General features: G+C 35.5%; 2 protein-coding genes and 1 long non-coding RNA gene across 3 annotated transcripts; 2 read left to right on the forward strand and 1 right to left on the reverse strand.

Annotated features, from left to right (window-relative positions):
* The first annotated feature begins 2,477 nt into the window (after positions 1–2,477).
* Positions 2,478–3,692, forward strand: LOC133858859 (uncharacterized). Its single transcript, XM_062294321.1, has one exon. The coding sequence runs from the start codon at positions 2,478–2,480 to the stop codon at positions 3,690–3,692; it is 1,215 nt and encodes a 404-aa protein (XP_062150305.1).
* A 9,836-nt stretch (positions 3,693–13,528) lies between these two features.
* Positions 13,529–15,331, forward strand: LOC133858881 (uncharacterized). The gene is made up of 2 exons (XM_062294337.1): positions 13,529–14,128; positions 15,287–15,331. Exons 1-2 carry the CDS (start codon positions 13,529–13,531, stop codon positions 15,329–15,331), a joined length of 645 nt encoding a protein of 214 aa, XP_062150321.1.
* Positions 15,332–15,799: 468 nt separating this feature from the next.
* LOC133878487 (uncharacterized) lies at positions 15,800–20,695 on the reverse strand. Its single transcript, XR_009901916.1, has 4 exons — positions 20,520–20,695; positions 20,239–20,346; positions 18,594–18,666; positions 15,800–16,238 (listed from the first exon to the last, which is right to left on the reverse strand). It is a non-coding gene; the product is annotated as an uncharacterized LOC133878487 (long non-coding RNA).
* Between the last annotated feature and the right edge of the window lie 1,569 nt (positions 20,696–22,264).

The raw sequence follows: 22,264 nt of genomic DNA on the forward strand, positions 1-22,264 counted from the left end.
TGAATTGTCAAAACCTGGACAGCACTACCACAAAACCTGGACAAGTGCAGCACACTTGAGGCACCAAACCAGCTGGACAGCTGCTGGATAGCAGCTGGACACACGTGTTCACAACCTGTAGCATTCAGCTTTCACAAATGCACCTGGACAGCAGCACCGAACTGAAATTTATTATCGGCACCGACTTGAAGATATTTGAGCTCACCTGCACCAACTTTAGGAAAGATGCGTTCCAGTTATACAATAGATAATCAAGTTAAAAAAAAATGATTACATTGTGATATTTTTGAAGAGCTTTGTGCGGCTGAAGCAATGCGTGGAAAACAGTTCACTTGAAGATTCAGCCCATTTTATTGAAAACAGGTGTCCTTGAGATTTTAAACCTCTTTTCTCTCAAATATACAAGACTACGTCAGAGCTTTAAAAATCAGATATCATTACATTTTTGTGTGGCTGGAATTCAACAAAAAGTGGTGGGAATGAGAACAAAATTAATGGATGAGTTGGCTGGAACTTCACGTGGGCAGAAAATCCTTCCATTTCCTTATGTTGAAGAAAGCTCACCTCTATAAAAGGGGGATCCAACGCCCACTTTGCGGCGGTTTCTTTTCTTGGTTATTTCTTTAGACTTTAGGTTAGTTTTCAGCCAAAAGAATAGAGCAAAAATCTGAACGCAAGGGCTCATTTTCAGTGTGTTCGTAGATAGTGCATAATGGGGGATTGCTCATCAACACCAAGTGATCTAAGGATCTACATGTGTGGCTAAGAGCTCTTTTTAGGATTTTGATAAATCCTATTCAAGTATTAATGGCTTAATTATATTTTCTTTGGGAATATTTATTTTAGGCATTGATGATTGTGTAACTATGAGAATTACAATTTTGTAATTGATTTTAATGTTAAATGCAATCATAATGAAATGTTTATCTTGTCTATGAGAAAGTTTTTTATTTTGATTGTGCTCAAATTATATTTATTGTTCAAACAATGATAAATGTAATGGTTATGCAATGGTATTATTTGAACATGCAACAAGAAATTTTGATAGTTCATGCCTAGAATAGACAAGTCATGCTACACTCTAGACTAGTGTAATTTATAGATAATTTGTGCTAATCCAAAGATGAGCTACACTTAATCCTTGTTTGTTTGTAACCAAGTTAATGACTTTGATAGTCCATGCTTTACAAAGATGGATTACACTTATTTATTAATGATGGTATTTTCTTGACAATTTGTTGTGTGCTTGACAACCACACACAAATAATATTAGGTCTAGAATGAATATCCCATATTATTATGATAGCCATTGTTACAAGGATAGCGGTAAAATCAATTCCCTAGTTTTCAATCTCATTAAGTTCAATTTTAATTTATTTGCCCAACATTTTATTTCCGTTGTTATTTTATAAATTAAAAATCACAAAAACAACATTTTTCTAAGGGATAAATTAGAATTGATTTTATTAAAGCTTGATATCCGCAACCAATACAATCCATGTGGATCGACACTCTCAATATAGACACTATCCTACAGTGACTCGCGCTATTGCGAGTGGTATTATTATTATTGAAGTACAAAAAGGACCACATCAATTTTTGGCGCCGTTGCCAGAGATTGCTAAACGGATGCATTATTAAGTTTTTCTAAGATCAAGTCAAATTTTACCCTTTTTTTTTTTTTTTTTTTTAGTTTTTGTTAGATTTTGTAAAGTTTTGTTTAAAAAAAAGGTTTCTGTTTTATATTACCCAAAAAAAAAAAAAAAAAACAAAAAACAAAAAACAAAAAAAAACAAGAGGACATTCCTTTTGGTTTCAAAGGACAAAATTTTGGTTTTGTAGTCACTGTCAAGTTCTACTGTTTTCGGATCGTAAAAGTTTTTGTTTGATCATTTTGGGTTTGCCTCGATTTTGTTTCAGGATTTAGTGCACTGACCAAGTCAATCGGGAGACTTTGTGCGGGGTAGAACAGCGTATCAACTCAGCAAGCAAAATTCAGTCAAATCATTATTAAGCTGAATTTCTGGACGTCTTGTGAGTTTTTATAAGTTTTTATATTTATTTGTGTTTTTAATATTTGTTTTTCCTTTTAAATTTGTGGTAGTATAAATATTTTGTGATTTGTTTTTAGTTAGTTTATGTTAGGTCGTCGCTCTTTATCACTTCCATTAAAATTGTGCGACCTTGAACTTGAACGTACTCTTAGGCAAAGTAGAAAAGAAAGAAAACCTAGCGTGTCAAAAGAGCGTTCCATTGAAATCATGGCCGGTGAACAAGAATGACCTGTTTTGTTCAGAGATCATTATCTCCCATCCACATACAATTCACCTTCATGCCTTCAGTTACCTAATGTCACGGTGGATAACTATGAAATTAAGTCCAGCTTAATTCAAATGCTGCCATCTTTCTATGGACTTAATAATAAAGATCCATACAAGCACATTGATGAATTCTTAGAAATCTGTTCAACTATTAAAATGCATGGTTTCATTGAAGATACTTTGAGGATGCGTCTTTTCCCATTTTCTCTAAAAGACAAAGCCAAGCATTGGTTTAAGTCTCTTGAACCCAACATTGTCACTTCATGGACTCAGATGCAGGAAGAGTTCCTGAAAAAATATTTTCTCATTGGCAAGACCAATCAAATAAGGAAGTCTATAATTAGTTTTGCACAATTTGAGGGAGAACAATTCCACGAGACATGGGAAAGACTGAAAGATTTTTTAAGAAAGTGCCCGCACCACGCTGTTCCTAAATGGCAACTGGTGCAATGTTTCTATGATGGCTTGACTGAGCCACATAGACAGATGGTTGATGCTTCTTGTGGAGGTACTTTTATGATGAAGAGCGAGAACGAAGCATGGATTTTGTTTGACAATTTGAGTGAAAATTCGGTACAACATGCTTCAACTAGTCGTAGGACTCTTGCTCCCAAAGCTTCCAAGACAGAAAATATTTTTGAAGCAAGTACCCCATTCGATGTAACCACAAAGGTGGATGCATTATCTAGGAAGATAAACCAGCTCATGGCAGCCGGCTTTGCACCCACCTCCCCTTCACACATTTCTCCACAACAAGAACCCTGCTCATTCTGCTCTAGCACTATGCATCACGTAAGAGATTGTCCTGCCGTTGGGCAATTCTCTGAACTTTCAACTGAGCAAGCTAATGTTGCCTTCGCAAGACCGGGAAATGATCCATATTCCAACACTTATAACCCCGGATGGAGAAATCACTCCAACTTTTCGTGGCAAGCTCAAGCATCTGACAATCCTATGCCACAGCATTCCAATCAGGCCTTCCGGCCACCATCCAATATTTATCGTCCTCCCCACCAACAAGCTCAATCAATTCCATACCCTCCCAGGAACTCTGCTTTTGAGGATAAAGTGATGGCCGCTCTCGGAAAACTTGAGTCACAAACTCAGTTGCTGAACTCTCATTCTCAATCAATTTCCAAGTTAGAAACCCAAGTTGGGCAACTAGCTAATACTCTCAATAGGAGAATGGAAGGGACTCTGCCAAGCCAACCAGTGATGAACCCTAAGGGACACTGTATGATTGATGAGAATACTGCTAGCAATTCTCATCATGACCAAGTCCAAGCAATCACTGTACTGAGGAGTGGAAAACTATGGACAACAAGGTGGAGGAGAAGAAAGATGAAGAATCTGAAACATCCAAGAAGCTGACCCAAGCAAAAGACAAAGGAGTAATGCAAGATGACATTCCTATTTCTGAGGCGCCATACGCACCTAAGGCTCCATTTCCTGAGCGCCTGAGAGATTCCACTCAATTTGGGAAACAAGGAGAGAAGATCCAAGACATGCTAGAGATCTTCAAGCAAGTGAAAATCAATATCCCTCTCCTTGATGCTATCAAGCAAATTCCTTCATATTCCAAGTTCCTCAAAGACTTGTGTACTCAAAATCGCAAAACAAAGAATCATACCCTAAAGAAAGTTGTGCTTACTGAACGAGTCAGTTCTCTCCTAAAGCATAGCATTCTACCAAAATTCAAAGATCTTGGTGCTCCCACCATTTCTTGTACAATTGGAGATCACAAGATAGGAAAATCCCTCCTTGATTTGGGCGCCGGTGTGAATCTGCTTCCTTACTCTGTATATCTGCAACTAGGCTTAGGAGAATTAACGCCCACCACAGTTATCTTGCAGCTGGCAGACCGATCCATCAAGAAACCTCGGGGAATAATTGAAGATGTGATCATTCAAGTAGACAAGTTTTATTTCCCAGTGGACTTCATTGTTTTAGATACAGAGCCAGTTCCTAACCCTGATAAGATGATTCCAGTTATCCTTGGCCGACCTTTCTTAGAGACAGCCAATGCTTGCATTAATTGTAGAACAGCGATTATGGAGATAGCTTTTGGGAATATGAAAGTCAAGCTGAATATTTTCGATGCCTTCCAACAGCCCCCAGATACAGTTGAGTGTTCTTTTGTAGATCTCATTGATGAATCAGTCGAAGAATTACTACCCCAGTTGTTGATGAAGGATCCTCTTGAAATTTTCTTGAACCATTTCAGCAGTGATGATTTTGATGTTGAGCAGTACATTGATGAAGTTCAATCTTTGCTGGACACTGCTGCTCCAATTGATTGCCCTCCGTGGAAAGCAGCTAAAGAAGCTCTGCCCTTGACTTCAGGCACCCCTCCTATTCCTTCTTTAGAATCACCACCGAAGCTTGAGTTGAAGCCTCTTCCGGATAAACTCAAGTATGCGTTCTTAGGTTCTAATGACACTCTTCCTTTGATCATTGCATTTGACTTACAAGAAGATTAGGAGAGTGAGTTGATAAGCGTGCTAAAAGAGCACAAAGAAGCCATCGGTTGGACTCTAGCAGATTTAAAGGGAATCGACCCATCCATTTGTATGCACCGCATTCACTTGGAAGATGATGCCAAGCCTTCTCGCGAAGCGCAACGTCGGATGAACCCTAACATGAAGAAGTGGTAATGAAGGAAGTTGTGAAGCTGTTAGATGCAGGCATGATTTATCCCATCTCTGACAGTAAATGGGTGAGTCCCATTCATGTTGTGCCAATCTGTTAGAAATAATTACATAACAATTATTTCTTTAACCTAATATGCGCAGCGGAAAATTAAATAGAATAGTTTTAGGCATACCTCCGGCCATTGTTGCTCAAGCACTCCTCCAGAACTTCTAAGAACAAAATTATGAGGTGTCTTCTAACCTATGCCTATTGCTTGATGGTTGTACTGATGGTGTACACAGACACTCTATTTATAGGCTAGGTTAGGGACCCTCAAATGGTAAACACCGTATTGTTTCCTTCCATCAAGGAAACAATATTGTTAATTGATTTTTAAAATCAATTAACCGATTCCATATTTACGGTAATCTAAATTAATAGAAATATTCATAATACCGTATATGTTTATTAAAAAATAATAAACATAGCAAACACCGTAAATGTGATATAAAGGCCACAACAAAAAAGGAATATTACATTCTCCCACTTGGACTTTATAACACATGACCATATGGTATTAGGTTCTTTAGTTTTGGCCAATCCTTTTATGGAATCCTCCAACTCAGTTAAGAAATGTTTCACACGAATCATGGCGGTAAAACTATTATAAAAGTAGGTCGTCCCTTCCATGTATCACAATGTAAAGCACTCCTTACATGAGTACCTTATGGATAATCAAGCTTTATGAATGAACTTCCTATAAGTCATTCGGGTCCAACTTTATTTATCCTCATGGATAAAAAAACAAATGTGCACAAAATCTTTATTATCATAACTTTATGTCTATAGACCAAAAAGAGACAAACCAAGCGAAAATGAATTAATGAGTCTCATATATTCCGCATGACTTTATTCTTTCTTTACCGGTAAACTTTAAGTTATGGGATCCGCAATAATTAATTCAGTACTTATATGCTCAATAGACCCTTTATGTCTCTTAATGTTATCTCTCGTACTGAGATACTTGATGTCGATTTACTTCTGCTTCTACTCTTTATTCTTATAAAAGAAGATTATAGTAGAATTACCGCAGAGTATCTTTATGGTCTAACTGTAAAATCGACAATATTGAGACTTTCAACAAAATGTCTCAACCATCATGCCTGTGTACTAAATTCATAACACGCTAGAATTTTAGCTTTCTTGGTAGACGTAGCAACCATAGTCTGCATACTGCATCTTTAAGATATATCTCTCAATAAAAATATATATACCTTAAATAGACTTTCTACTATCTACACAATCAGCAAAACTCAAATCTGAATAACTAACCACCTTCAAATGGAAAGTGTATCCTTAGGTTAAGTTGTACTTCTTGGTTCCTTGCATATACCGCAAGACTTTATTTACAGCACTTTATTGACTCAATATTCTTATTGTCAGTCATATGGTTATGCATAATGCAGACGCTTTAAAAAACTTTTCATCTGCCCTTATTCCAATACCTTTTGGGACATTAATCTGTATTTAATTAGTCCCTCTTAATTGCTACTGAAGGTACATAATCCTTCATTCTAAATCTTCCGAAAACTTTTTTCAATGTAGGCCTTCCGAGACAATGTTAATATTCTTTATGTCTCTGTGAATCTCTATGTCAAAAGACATAAGAGGTTTCACCCAAATGCTTCATTTCAAAGTTTTGTGAAATGAACCTTATGTAGCAAACCTAAATCACCACTTGCAAAAACAATATCTACATATAGGACTAGAAAGATTACTGTACTCCCACTGACCTTAATGTATATATACTAATTAACAAGGTTTTCAGTAAACAATAAAACAATTACCTTGTAAAAAGTATATCACCGGTGAGAGATCTATCACAGCCCATAAATAGAATTCTTTAATTTGCAAGTATTCTGACTGTTATTTTATAAAACGTTTAGGTTGTGTCATGTAAACCTCATCTTTAAGATCCTCATTCATAAATGTTGTTTTCGCATCAATTTGATGTAGCTCTAGATCAAAATGAGCTACTAATGCTATGATTATCTTGATGAACCATTCTTAGACACTGGAGAGAATGTTTCACGATAATCAATGCCTTCCTTATGAGTAAAAACATTGGCTACGAGTCTAGCTTGACTTTTGAGCAGTGGATTTATCTCTTACTTCATGGCACTGAATCTCAATGCGGAGTTTTCTCCATTCATATCATGTGAAAACAAATTTGGATCATCTTTATGTCCAATGTCAACATCAGACTCTGGGAGATATACAACATGATCACTAAGAATTGTTGATCTACTTATTCTATAAGATTTTCTTAATTCTACTTCCTCTGCATTTTGCAATGGTAGAATAGATTTTCAACCTGTTCTGTATGAGTTGGTTGTTCTAGAAGTGATTGTGGCTCAGGATAATCAATCTGATTTTTCCTGAATACAATCAATCATCCTCTATGAGGAGGAGATTTGGCCAACTCTAGTGCTTCCTCAAATTCCAATTTATGTGAATGAGCACTCCCACTAGGTTCCGTATCCTCTAGAAATTTTACAATCAACAACTCTAGGCTTATATGAAGGATAATAAAACATTAAAACCCTTTAAAGTTTACTAGATAGCTTATAAAAGATCCGCTGGTTGTCCTTGAATCTAATTTCCTAAGGCGAGGATTATAAATCCTCTCTTTAGCAAGGCAACCCCATATGTGTAAATAATTTAAACTAAGCTTCCATCTATTTCATACTTTAAAAGGTGTCTTATGGACAACCTTAGATGGAATACTGTTTAACATATACACAACGGTCTTCAAAGCTTTACTCTATAAGGGTAATAGCAGATTAATATTACTAATCATTTCCCTTTGTGTGTACCTACCTTAATACTCTATGCCTATATTAGATCTTATGATCTTCAAATTGTTTCTCCTCTTCTTCCTTATAGGTATTAAAAACATTCAATAACCCATCTTTAATATTTAGAAGATAGAGATACATAAACTTTATATGGTCATCACTAAAAGAGATAAAAATATCTCTGACCATTTAGGCAATGAGTATGGAAAGGTTAACACCTTTCAATGTACATGATCTCAAGAATTTTAAAAGGCTCTCTTTGGCACCTCTAATGGTCTTGTTGGTATGCTTTCCCTTATGCAGTCCACACAAGTACCAAAGTCAGTAAATTACCGACTTTTATTTTCTGTATAGAGATATATTTCAATCTCCAAAGCCATAACAAGAGCATTTTTAAATTCTCAAAGACTCTACTTTACGTCAACATCAGTATGCAGAAACAAACAAATAATTTTGTTTCAAAAGTTGGGATGTAAGTCAATTTTAAATAAACTTTAAATAAACCCTAAACCAATATTCCACCCAAAAATAAGAAAAATTTCAAGTTTTAAAATAAAATTGAAATTTTTAACAAACCAAACTAGAAAATAAATTTCTAAAATATATGGAATATAAATCATTTTTGAGGTAAAAAATATAACTGAATCTCAAAATTAACCCATAGATCCCAATAACCTCAAATTATAAACACGTGTTATTCATTTTAAAAAAAAAAAACTCTGCATTTGTGTTGACAACGTGGATTGTTAAACCATAATCAATCCACAACATATTTGAATGAGTCACTAAAAGAGATTCACGACATACTAGATATATGAGATTATCTTTATTTTAAGTCATTTCTCATACTTCACGCAATCTTTCTTTATATGCCCTTAATTTTCCTTATTGCATGATAAATAGGTATCTTGATTGCCATAATACTTTATTGGCACCTTATTCTCATGCTTTAAGTGTTGGGCATGATTGCATTTATCGGTCTTTCCCTTAACATGAGTAATCATGTGAACACTTTATAGATTCTCTTGAACACACATGGTTAGAAGTTCACTTACTAACCATTTATCCTTATGTGTATTAAAAGGTAAAATTCTACACTTAGAAGAGAGAATTCAAAAAATGAAATAGACCAACAATGACTCAAAAATCTCAATCTTTAGGGACTTAGGCTAAGCTATAATATCCTTCATTCCCATAATGAGATTATAAACACTTTAGAAACTGTAAAAGGTTTGTCTTTAAAGCTTTTTTTATTAGGGTTCTGGCCAAGTTTTGTTTGAACTTTCTAAATGTTCATAAACAACCTTTATAAAACTTTGGCTCTAAAACATTCAGGAATAAATCCCTGATGACTTTAGTGACATGAAATTTCATGAACATCTAACTTAAGTGATTAAATCACTCCCACCGTTCATGCTTAATAATCTCACGTGGCGTACTTAATTCCGCGGGAGTAGTTGGTTTGTCCACATGGAGCACCAAAATTTTTAACACCCCAAATGAAAAAGCATATTAATATTTTTCAGTCAGAAAAATATTACCATAATGTATTGGAATATGAAACTACCAAGGTAGAGTAATATGAATAGCTGCAATAACCCAAAAATAAAATAAATACTTTAATGTTATGAATTAACTTTATTTTAAATTAGCCAATGCCAATTTAAATAGTAAATTTCAACCTACCTGTGGGCAAAGGTTGCATCGCGCATGAAATTTACTCTTTATTAATAAGACTAAAGCAAATTTAAATATTAATAAATAAAATTCTCCGTACTTGTGGGCAACCGAGAAAAATTTTACTTTCAATACTAAATTTGTCATCTTATTCTAATTAAGTCATAAAAATAAAAACTTCCCTGTGGGGATAAGTAATTAAATTTATGAATTAATTACAAGACGATGTTAATTTTTCTATATGAAGTTCACGTGTACGATCTTTATGCAATTATTATAAAATCGAAATACTGTGACTCTCCCAAAATCATAATAATCATGCTGTAATTCATGAACATCTAATAAATCTTTATGAGGTTCATGCGTGTAATCCTGATGTAATTATCATTAAAATTTGGGATGCTGTGGCTCTCCAAAATCATAATGATAATTACGTGTGTGTAATCTTGATGCAATTGTCATTCAAAATTGGGATGCTGTGGCTCTCCCAAAATTATCATGATAATTGCTACTTCATTAACATCTAACAACTTTATAGATGCCCCCTTAATAGCCCCAGGAATATAACAAACCAATACTTAAATGGGGTAAACAGCATTTTCCAAGGTGCAAGCAGATGAGCTCCCAGGAAAGTGAGGGGGGTCACACCGGACACACTTAAATCCCAAGACTTTCCTTGCCAGAACTTTCCCCGACATTGCATTCTTAGATATTACTGTAAACACACCAGTATATATGGTATTGTTAATTATTCTTAGGTCTAGGCATCAAGCAATTTATATTTAAACAATATAAATTCAACAATTAAAAATATATTCTTCAATTCATGTATTAAATAAACAATTATTTTAATACACAGTACTGTAAATAATAAAGGGAATAAAACCTTAATGTGAAAGCATAAAACCAGGCTTAGCTCAATAGTTTGAAGCTTGCCACTTTATGGACATGAAGGTCTCAAGTTCGAACCCCATATGAGCCAAATCTTTTATTTTATTTAAATGCTACTGTAATGGGCTACTATATTAGGTTGAGTTTCTGGGTCACAAGATTCCAAATGGGCTACTGTATTGAGCAATTAGGTCAACCCACTTAATCGGGTCAGGCCTCTAGGTCTATGTATAGTGCTGGCCCAAACTAGGTCAGCCTACTTAAATGGCCCAAAACTACATGGGTTTTAAAAAACCCCACCCGAAAATATATCCAACCCAGAAACTTTAATGGGTCGAAACCCTATCCAGTCACCAACCAACCCGACCCGTAATGTTCCAGATGGGTTGAAAACCCTAAAAATAGAACCCTAGCCGCCACCCCTTTATGAAAATACCCATAACAAGATTACAACAACTCAAAATTAGGCAGTATATCACAATACATAGAATAGTGATAAAACAAAAAATAGTTATATCAAATTTATGGGTTTTCACAAACAGTACGTGAACAACAAATATTCACAAAATAATCGCTAATGCGTTTCTATCATGTCACAAAAGACGAAATATTGCTCAAACAATATTGACAAACAGAAGTGAACAATACCAAATAGAATATACTTGATTCAATATTGATAACAAATAAAAATACTTGATTCAATATTGATAAAGCATAGTAAAATTATACGCTAAGCAAAATAGCACAGAGGATGACTCTGATACCACATGTTAGAAATAATTAAATAACAATTATTTCTTTAACCTAACATGCGCAGCAGAAAATTAAATAGAACAGTTTTAGGCATACCTCCGGCCATTGTTGCTCAAGCACTCCTCCAAAACTTCTAAGAACAAAATTATGAGGTGTCTTCTAACCTATGCCTATTGCTTGATGGCTGTACTGATGGTGTACACAGGCACTCTATTTATAGGCTAGGTTAGGGACCCTCAAATGGTAAACACCGTATTGTTTCCTTCCATCAAGGAAACAATATTGTTAATTGATTTTTAAAATCAATTAACCGATTCCATATTTACGGTAATCTAAATTAATAGAAATAATCATAATACCGTATATGTTTATTAAAAAATAATAAACATAGCAAACACCGTAAATGTGATATAAAGGCCACAACAAAAAAGGAATATTACACAATCGGGATGGAGAGTTTGCATTGACTACTGTAAGTTAAATTCAATGACCAGGAAAGACCATTTTCCTCTCCCCTTCATTGATCAAATGGTGGAATGTTTAGCTGGCCATGCGTACTATTGTTTCCTTGATGGATATTCCGGCTACAACCAAGCTCCCATGGACCCTGAAGACCAAGAAAAGATCACTTTTACATGTCCTTTCAGAACGTTCGCCTACCGACGCATGCCCTTTGGGTTATGTAATGCACCTGCTACTTTTCAACTGTGCATGATTAGCATTTTCTCTGATATGGTTGAGCATTATCTTGAGGTTTTTATGGATGATTTTTCGGTTTTCGGTTGTTCATTCAAAGAATGTTTGCACCATCTAAATCTCGTGCTGATACGATGTAGAGAGAAGAATTTGATTCTTAACTGGGAGAAATGCCACTTCATGGTTAAACAAGGAGTTGTCTTGGGGCATGTTATCTCCCCACGTGGCATTGAAGTTGATAAAGCCAAGATTGACTTGATTTCTAACCTTCTGCCTCCACGGACGGTGAAAGAAATTCAATCTTTTTTAGGACATGCCGGATTCTATAGGAGATTCATTAAGGACTTTAGCAAAATTTCTAGGCCTTTGTATAGCTTACTTGCCAAAGATGCCCCATTCGTCTTTGATGATAAATGTTGTCAAGCATTCCAAACTTTGAAAAAGGCTCTGACATCCACACCAATCATCCTGCCACCAAACTGGAATGTGCTTTTCGAGATAATGTGTGATGCATCAGATTATGCTATTGGTGCTGTTTTGGGGCAGCGTATTGACAAACGTCTCCATGTCATCTATTACTCCAACAGAACTCTAAATGATGCACAACTCAATTATTCTACCACTGAAAAAGAGTTGTTGGCGGTTGTATTTGCTCTAGACAAGTTCAGATCTTACTTGTTGGGCTCAAAGGTCATAGTCTATTCGGATCATGCTGCTTTGAAGTATCTTTTGTCTAAAAGATGCTAAATCTCGTCTTATCCGATGGATTTTGCTATTACAAGAGTTTGACATCGAAATTCGGGACAAAAAGAGTTCTAAGAATTTGGTAGCTGACCATTTGTCTCGGCTGATCATGGACCACATCAATTTTTGGCGCCGTTGCCTTACCCATTGTTGAGACATTCCCTGATGAGCAGCTGATGCATGTTGCTCAAATCTCTGTACCTTGGTTTGCAGATATTGTAAATTATCTTGTCATTGGCCAAATGCCTTTGCATTGGACAAAGCAAGATAGACTTAAATTATTGGCCAAGGTGAAACATTTCTTCTGGGACAATCCATACTTGTTTAAGTATTGTCCCGATCAAATCATTAGGAGATGTATTCCAGAAAATGACCAATACAATGTCATCTCCTTCTGTCATGACCATGCCTGCGGAGGCCATTTTAGTACTCGAAAGACAGCTGCAAAAATTTTGCAGTGTGGATTTTATTGGCCCTCAATTTTTCGTGACGCCCACACTTATTGTGCAGCTTGTGATCGCTGTCAAAAGTTAGGGCGCATTTCTCGATGGAATATGATGCCTCTTAACCCAATTCTTATAATTGAAATCTTTGATGTTTGGGGCATTTATTTCATGGGACCTTTCCCAAGTTCCTATGGTAATCTTTTTATTCTTGTCACTGTTGATTACGTGTCAAAGTGGGTTGAAGCCAAGGCTTGCAAAACAAATGACCACAAGGTTGTGTTTCAATTCTTGAAAGATAATATTTTTGCTCGCTTCGGTACTCCACGTGCTATTATCAGTGATGAAGGCAAGCATTTTTGCAATAAGGTTTTTGATCATCTCATGAAGAAGTACGGCATACCAAGTTTCCACTGCCTACCATCCACAAACAAGCGGTCAAGTGGAAATATCTAATCGGGAGATCAAGCGTATTCTGGAAAAGACGGTGAACCCCACAAGGAAAGACTAGTCGATGAGATTAAATGATGCACTGTGGGCATACCGGACTGCTTTCAAGACTCCCATTGGTATGTCCCCCTACCGCCTTATTTTTGGAAAAGCCTGCCACCTCCCAATGGAGCTGCAACATAATGCATATTGGGCCATAAAACGGCTTAATTTTGATCTCCACGAGGCGGGTACTCAGAGGAAGCTCCAACTTGATGAGTTGGAGGAAATTCAAAATGATGCGTACGACTGTGCGAAGCTTTATAAGGATAAAATGAAGAAGATTCATGATCAACACATTTTGAGAAAATCTTTTGAAATTGGTCAAAAAGTTCTTCTTTATAATTCTCGTTTGCATCTATTCCCGGGAAAACTTAAGTCTCGATGGACCGGACCGTTTATCGTTCGCACCATTTCGACCCACAGGGCCATTGAGATTGAGGATCCCAAGAACAGTAGTGCATTCAAAGTGAATGGCCAAAGGTTGAAACCGTTCTTAGAATTGAAAAATCCAGAAGTAGAGGAAATGCTACTGAATGACACATTTATGAAGACTAATTTTGGGGCGGTCTGGCTAAAGACGTTAAACTTAGCGCTTGGTGGGAGGCAACCCATCCATCCAGTTGTTTGTATTTGTTTATATTCAATTCATTTTCTTTATTCTTTAGTTGTTTTTATTTACTAACACTCCTTCCATGTATTTCATGATGCCTATTTTCATTACACGGCTGGAGTAGTGTTTTGTTTTTCAGGACAGATGTGCTTATATCCAAGTTTGGGGGAGTTCGTTTTGCCCCATCTTTTCCTTTTCTCTCGGTAATGTATCGCTATTCACACATTGCGGACAATGTGTCATTCAAGTTTGGGGATAAGGAATGTCCTTTTATTTTATTTGTATTCTGTTTATATACTCTGTATTGTTGTTTAAAAAAAAAAAAAAAAAAAGGGCATAGATTTTTCTGAGAATGTGTGAAATTTTAATTGTGATTTGCATTTCATTGGCGAGTTTAAAACTTATGAACGCATGATCATTTGACTAGAAAAGCTGAATTGGTTACTTGTTTTTGAATGGTGATGATATCACATGTTTCACCTTACACTGAGCACACTAGCATGTAGTTATGAGGCATGAAGAGTGAAACCAAATATGCTTGTGTTTGATGTTTTAGATTTCAAATTGGTTGACATGTTGGGTGAATACCTTGGCATCTGTATATACTCTGTCTTACTTTTAATAATAAAAATAAATAAATAAATAAAAGTGTTAGTGTAGTAACTATTCTAAGCCTTTTGTTGAGTAACCGGGCATCTTGCCTCATTAAGCAGTGAGTGTTCGAGTCAAAAGACAAAAAGTTTGGGATGGTTAATGTAGTGTTGAGGATTAGTTTAGCTTCGTAGCCTTTTTGACTCGAGTTAGTAAACATTTAAAGGTGCTTCTACACCTAATGCCCTAAAGCCATCTGGTTTGGGAGTCATTGGTCTAAAACTCGTTATATGAGTCAATTAGAAAGCTTAAAGAAGCTGGACATTGCACAGTCCACATAAAAAAAAAAAAAATAAATAAATAAATAAAAGAGAGAAGAAGTTGTTCTTAGAGTGTAAATTATCTATTGCCTTGGTTGTCATCCAATGGGGATTCCAATAGAGTTTGAGCATTGAATCATGTATATAGGAATTACTACATTGATACCTCATAGTTATGTGTTAAGTTCACTTTACACCAAAGGAATGTGTGATATTTCAACTGTTCAGTTATGAGTGTATTGATTCTGGCTGTCTCTAGAATCTTGAAGATGGAGTTTGTGATTTTAAACTTGCCCATGAATAAGAACCATGATTTCTATGACACTGCATTCTTGGTAAAATTATTTTGATAAAGTGTTTTTGGGTATCACTTCTGTTAAACCCTCACGAGACTTCACTCGTCCACTAGGGATGCCTAGGGTTTAAAAGGCTTGTTGCATACGCTAAATGTAATCGTCTCTCCTACGAAAGAGGATTTATGTTTCATGCTTTGATTTTGTTTTTCATTTTGTTTTGCTAAGGGACTAGCATTTGTAAGTTTGGGGGTATTTGATGAATCACAAATATTGTATATTTGGACCCTTTAATTTACATTAGTTAAACCTTTAGTTTTGTTATTTTCTAATGTCTTTTGCGAATTTTAGTGTTTTAGTGTTTATCATGTCATTGGAAGAAAATGGTGTTTAAGTGGAATTGCAAAGAAATGGGTAGAGGCCCAAACTCAAGGACCAGCTGTACATATATATTTTTCTTGTACATGGACGTGGAGTACATTAAGTGCATTAACGTTGAACTTGTAGCCATGCAATTCATTGCCATAAGACAATTCTTTTCAAGGGCAGCACGTGGACAGCATGTAAATGAAGACCAATTATGCACATTTTCTTCTCCAAATCTTCCACCCAACCGGCCAGCACATTTATGCAACTTCAAAGTTGCTGGACAGCAGCTCCACTCCCAAGCACCGAAAGGGACAAAGGAGGGCAGCACATCCACACTTCCCAAGAGGCCAACACCGAATTGTCAAAACCTGGACAACACTACCTCAAAACCTAGACAAGTGCAGCACACTTGAGGCACCAAACCAGCTGGACGCACATGTGTTCACAACCTGCAGCATTTCAGCTTTCACAAATGCACCTGGACAGCAGCACCGAACTGAAATTTATTATCGGCACCGACTTGAAGATATTTGAGCTCACCTACACCAACTTTAGGAAAGATGCGTTCCAGTTATACAAAAGATAATCAAGTAAAAAAAAATGATTACATTGTGATATTTTTAAAGAGCTTTGTGCGGCTGAAGCAATGCGTGGAAAGCAGTTCACTTGAAGATTCAGCCCATTTTATTGAAAAGAGGTGTCCTTGAGATTTTAAACCTCTTTTCTCTCAAATATATAAGACTACGTTAGAGCTTTAAAAATCAGATATCATTACATTTTTGTGTGGCTGGAATTCAACAAAAAGTGGTGGGAATGAGAACAAAATTAATGGATGAGTTGTGCGATGGATGAGGATTACATTGGAAATTGAAGAATGACATCTTGTCATCATTACATGCTGCTGGAACTTCACGTGGGCAGAAAATCCTTCCATTTCCTTATGTTGAAGAAAGCTCACCTCTATAAAAGGGGGATCCAACGCCCACTTTGCGGCGGTTTCTTTTCTTGGTTATTTCTTTAGACTTTAGGTTAGTTTTCAGCCAAAAGAATAGAGCAAAAATCTGAACGTAAGGGAGAGTATTTTCAGTGTGTTCGTAGATAGTGCATCATGGGGGATTGCTCATCAACACCAAGTGATCCAAGGACTTCTATGTGTGGCTAAAAGCTCTCCCTATGGTTTTGATAAACCCTATCCAAGTATCAATGGCTTAATTATATTTTCTTTGAGAATATTTATTTTAGACATTGATGATTGTGTAACTATGAGAATTACAATTTTGTAATTGGTTTTAATGTTAAATGCAATCATGATGAAATGTTTATCTTGTCTATGAGAAAGCCTTTTATTTTGATTGTGCTCAAATTATATTTATTGTTCAAACAATGATAAATGTAATGGTTATGCAATGGTATTATTTGAACATGCAACAAGAGATTTTGATAGTTCATGCCTAAGATAGACAAGTCATGCTACACTCTAGACTAGTGTAATTTATAGATGATTTGTGCTAATCCAAATATGAACTACACTTAATCCTTGTTTGTTTGTAACCAAGTTAATGAATTTGATAGTCTATGCTTTACAAAGATGGATTACACTTATTTATTAATGATGGTATTTTATTGACAATTTGTTGTGTGCTTGACAACCACACACAAATAATATCAAGCCTAGAATGAATATCCCATATTATTATGATAGCCATTGTTACAAGGATAGCGGTAAAATCAATTCCCTAGTTTTCAATCTCATTAAGTTCAATTTTAATTTATTTTCTCAGCATTTTGTTTCCGTTGTTATTTTATAAATTAAAAATCACAAAAACAACATTTTTCTAAGGGATAAATTAGGATTGATTTTATTAAAGCTTGATATACGCAACCAATACAATCCCTGTGAATCGACACCCTCAATATAGACACTATCCTGCAGTGACTTGTGCTATTGCGAGTGGTATTATTATTATTGAAGTACAAAAAGGACCACATCAAACGTCAATAGATCATGAGAGCACTAGAGTTAAACTCAATCATGCTAACATGTCTTTCCTGAAGAAAAAGAACAGTCAACCTTCTTACTCATAGACATGTCATTACTCGCACCTGGATAGTCATGTATCCATGTACTTTCAAGTTCAATGTATGATCTTAACACATGCGACCATCCGATAGAAATATACATAAGCGCTTTTCATTTAAGACACTTATGCATATCAACACATCTAGTAAAAGCTACTCATAACATAAAAACATCACTCATAAAACAATGTTATATATGACATGCATGAACTGGGGCTAATAATGCTGCTGATACTGTTATGCTGCTAATACTGATATGCTGCTGATACTGTTAAGCTGCTGATACTGATATGCTGTTGATACTGTTATACTGATACTGCTGGTATGTATGCTCTATACTACATGCTCTATGTTCTGTGCTTGACCAGTATATATTTCACTACTGTATCATGCTGAAATCATGCAGTTGCTAAATCACGTTTTCTTAAAACTAAACAAATCCAACATTTTATCTAACACTTTGAAATCATTCAAAATTTAGTTTCTTCATAAGACATAAACAGTTTCAACATGACATGTTCTCAAACTCAAAACATAGTTTCATAAAACGTAAACAATTTCAACATGGCATGTTCTCAAACAATTTGCATAATTTAAATCTCAAACGCAGAACATACTCAAACACTTTAAATCCATTAACACCTTTCACTCATTTATCAATTCTTAAACATCATTGATATAATTTAAACATAATCGAAACTAATCAAATCATCTCAAAACATACATTTCATCATATGGTTGGTTCGGTTTCATAAACAATATATATATTTTTATCAATCCAATACATATAAAAATATATATTTTCTCAGTGAGTGGAATACACACCTTGGCTGCATTAGACTCTTGACTTGAACTCTACATTGGAGAATCAATTAAAGTCTCCAATCCAGACACGATCCTGCAAACATTAGTATCGTTAGACTACACTATTGAATCTCATACTCTATGACATCCTAACTACCCGCGTGCTCACACGTCGCATCACTCGCTTACTATTATGTGGATCATTGTTTATAGGTTCATAATATATCATGCATATTATGTACAAAGGTGTGTTTACTATTTTTGTTGGTTTACATATTATTGTTGTATCACCCTATTATTGTTAACCATTTTCTATAGTTTGTAATTCATTCTCTAAGTTAACAATATATATATTTTAGTCATATACATGTACATGTATACATATATACATATACACATACAACACTTTAGGCTAATCCATTAAGTCTTTCCAGCCTAGAACTTTAGTGACTTATACTTAAAGGTTATCTTAATGTCTTCAATTATATTAGCCTAAATCTATAATCCATTTATATAATCACTTTACGTATTCATGGGTTTATTCTTTCTTTATGTTAATATATTTTATTTGCTCACTTACTCTATGTTGCCTTTACTCCTTAATTTATATTAATCATTATCCTGTTCATTTAACCACTTACAAAATAATAACTAACTCAACTATTTTTAGGGCATAATCCAAAACTCCATCACATAACCAAAACTACCTTCTCCGAGACTCCTCCACCACATTAAGTCCAATACAACACCACACATCTCTCATTTCAACTCACATACAAGGCCACCACATACAAGAATTCTAAAACCAACCTTAATCAATGGCCAAGACATCATCAATTATCAAAAGCCTAAAACCAAACTTCCAAGAATACCAATTCGGTATCTCCACACCAAACCCTCAAAGTTCATCTCCAATCAAGTTAACATCAATCCTAGAACATAAATAAACTTAATCCCTAACAAATAGTCATAAACTAACATAATTGGATTTTCATCAAAATACCCATCAAAATCACCCTTCAACTCGATCAAAGCCCATAGCCATAAACTCCATCAAAGTCCCTCCAAATCAGCCCATCCAAATTCCATCAACAAACCTCAAGAAAGCATCATCAAAGAATCATAACATAAACCATCTAAAACTCCAACAATTCTAACAAATCAACCTAGCCATTAACAATTCATCTTTAGACAACAAATCAACTCCTACACTAAATCTAAACTCATAAAATATAATCTAAGCCAACAACAATTTTATAATCAACATACCCATACCATGACAAGAAATCCAACCATTAATCATAACTCACTTTTGACTATAACAATCTCAAGCAATAGGGAATCCAACCAATGAATTACACCAATTGAAATAACTCAATCAACTAAAACTCAATCTCTAACTATAAGCATAAACCAACATCATCACCCAATTTACAAATCTCAATCGGTTAAACCAACCAAAATAACAATCCATCAAATTTAGGGTTTATGCCCATACTTCCAAAATTAACAAAATTGGAGTCTTAATCCCTTAATTCAACAACCCATGGCTATAATAATGTATAGGAATTCACTATAAATATAAAAGCCTCAAGCTAATTTTAGGGATTCCGTCTAACACCTAAAAATGACTTAACTTAGGCAAAATTAGGGATTATGAATTTACCTTAGAATAATCGGTATATTGAACTCCTTTGAAGTTGATAATCACTACTTTAGTCTTGTAGATGATGGAACTTTCACTTGGAAGCAAGACCCATGATCCAAGCTCAAGCTTCACGTGAATGGGGAAAGAAAAGTGAGAGATTCCAGAATTTAAATCCACCAAATCAGCCCCCCATAATCACTCATACGTGCTGCTTTAGCTAATTTAAGGTGTGTGATTCATTGCTCAAACCTTAACCCATGTGAAAGAGAATGATAGAGCAAGAGGGTTTGAGAAATTACCTACTGTTTTCAGCCCTTGAAACCCTTGCTCTCTGTCCTTCACACGAGCTCAGCCCATTCCCATGCTAATCTGAGCTTGTGTGAAGAAGAGATGAGAGTTGAGAGGGAGAGGAGCTCACGGGTTGGTGGAGAGGAAGAGAGACCAAGTGCTGCTGCGTTTTTAGGGAGAAGAAGAGTGAAAATCTGATTTTGAGAGAGGGGGTGTCGTGAGCCACATAGAGAGGATAATGGTTATGCATAAATTCCGAAAATGCCCTCCCACTTAAGTGACCTTTGTGGGCATTTGTGGAAATTTCAGATTTGGACCTCCAAAAACATCATTCTTATTTTCTTTTCTTAGGCTATCATCTAAGAGCCCATAGGATAAAAATAAAACACTTTGATTCATTTTACCACACTAAATAAACTTATTTTTATTTAATCCTAAAAATCCATTATTAATATTCTACATTTTCTCTTCACTTTTCTAAATTGAATTCTCAAGTGTGATTTTACCACACTAAGTGGGCTTACATTAATTTACTTCCTAATAAACTCATTAAATAATTTCTTGGACATTACACCTTGTCTATGTAGATTTAGGATTTTTTAAGCCTATTTAAAGGGGCTTCTAGGCTGTGTTATTGTAAGGAATATTTAGTGTTGAACTCCAGTGTATGAAGGAATTCAGTGTAGAATTCTGGTGTGCTAAGAAAGAGTGTTTAATCAACCGTTTGAAGTCTAACTTAGAGAGGAGCTCTAAGTTAAAGGAATCTATTGAAAAACTCTTCAGACAGGAGATCTAATTGAAAGACGTTCAGGTATAGGTACGACTGTCTTGAAATGTAGCGCCCTATATTTTAAACCCTAAAATAGAACGTCTTAAACTAGAATTTAAGACTGAGTAAAATAGACAAGTCTAGAGTTGGCGCTCGATCCACAAGATTTGACGCTCAAGCGGCTTAATACTGTAGAAAATAGTATTCACGTCCAACAATTAATAACATTATGTGCCTTCAGACACAATATTTATCCCCAAGAAATTAATAAGATTGCATGAATATTTATGAAAATAAATATTCATTAGTCTTATTATTTTATAAACCATGATTTTATAAATAAATATATTATTATTAGACTCTAATAATATTCCTAGACAGACTCAGTGAGCTAATTGATATAATATTATTGTGTAAATTATACTATGTATAAGATTATTTGATATATATGTATATATTATAATATTTATTATTGGCATAACATTATTTGATATAATAATATTATCAGTGTAATCATATATATATATATAATAGGAGAATCAGTAAAGGAAACTGCCGACATGTCGGACGGCGGCGCGTGAAGGTCTCGCGCCGTCACCCAGGTAGAGAACCGACGCCATAAAACCCGAAGCCGCCGAGCACGGCCAGAAAAAGGCGGAGCGTGGCTCTCACGCGCACCACAAAGCAGAGAGCTTCCAGGCGCGTGGGTGCCACGTGCCGATCACCGACAACCGTCACGACCGGAGCTTGCAGCGGCAGGGGCGGAAGACGCTGGGGAACATGGCTGGGGGGCGCGTGGTAGTCAAAAAACAACAGAGAAGTGTAGATCTGGCTTTCAAAATCAAAGGAAAAAGTGAAGAAACCGGCCAAAAAACTCCCCACCGACAACACAATCACACGCCACTCCTCTAAAGAAGACACCTTGAGATGAAAGTTCCTGCCAAAACGAAAGAAATAACAAGCCACCATAGTCCAAAAAGGCTAGGG

This window comes from Alnus glutinosa, chromosome 1, assembly GCF_958979055.1.
Source record: "Alnus glutinosa chromosome 1, dhAlnGlut1.1, whole genome shotgun sequence".
Lineage (NCBI taxonomy): Eukaryota > Viridiplantae > Streptophyta > Magnoliopsida > Fagales > Betulaceae > Alnus > Alnus glutinosa.

What these genes read in the sequence shown, in the direction of transcription:
- LOC133858859 (XM_062294321.1), top strand. Translation starts at nt 2,478, where the DNA reads ATGCATGGTTTCATTGAAGATACTTTGAGGATGCGTCTTTTCCCATTT.
- LOC133858881 (XM_062294337.1), top strand. Translation starts at nt 13,529, where the DNA reads ATGAGATTAAATGATGCACTGTGGGCATACCGGACTGCTTTCAAGACT. An exon ending in GGCAACCCATCCATCCAGTT is followed by an intron (nt 14,129 to 15,286) that starts GTTTGTATTTGT and finishes GGCTGTCTCTAG; the next exon opens with AATCTTGAAGATGGAGTTTG.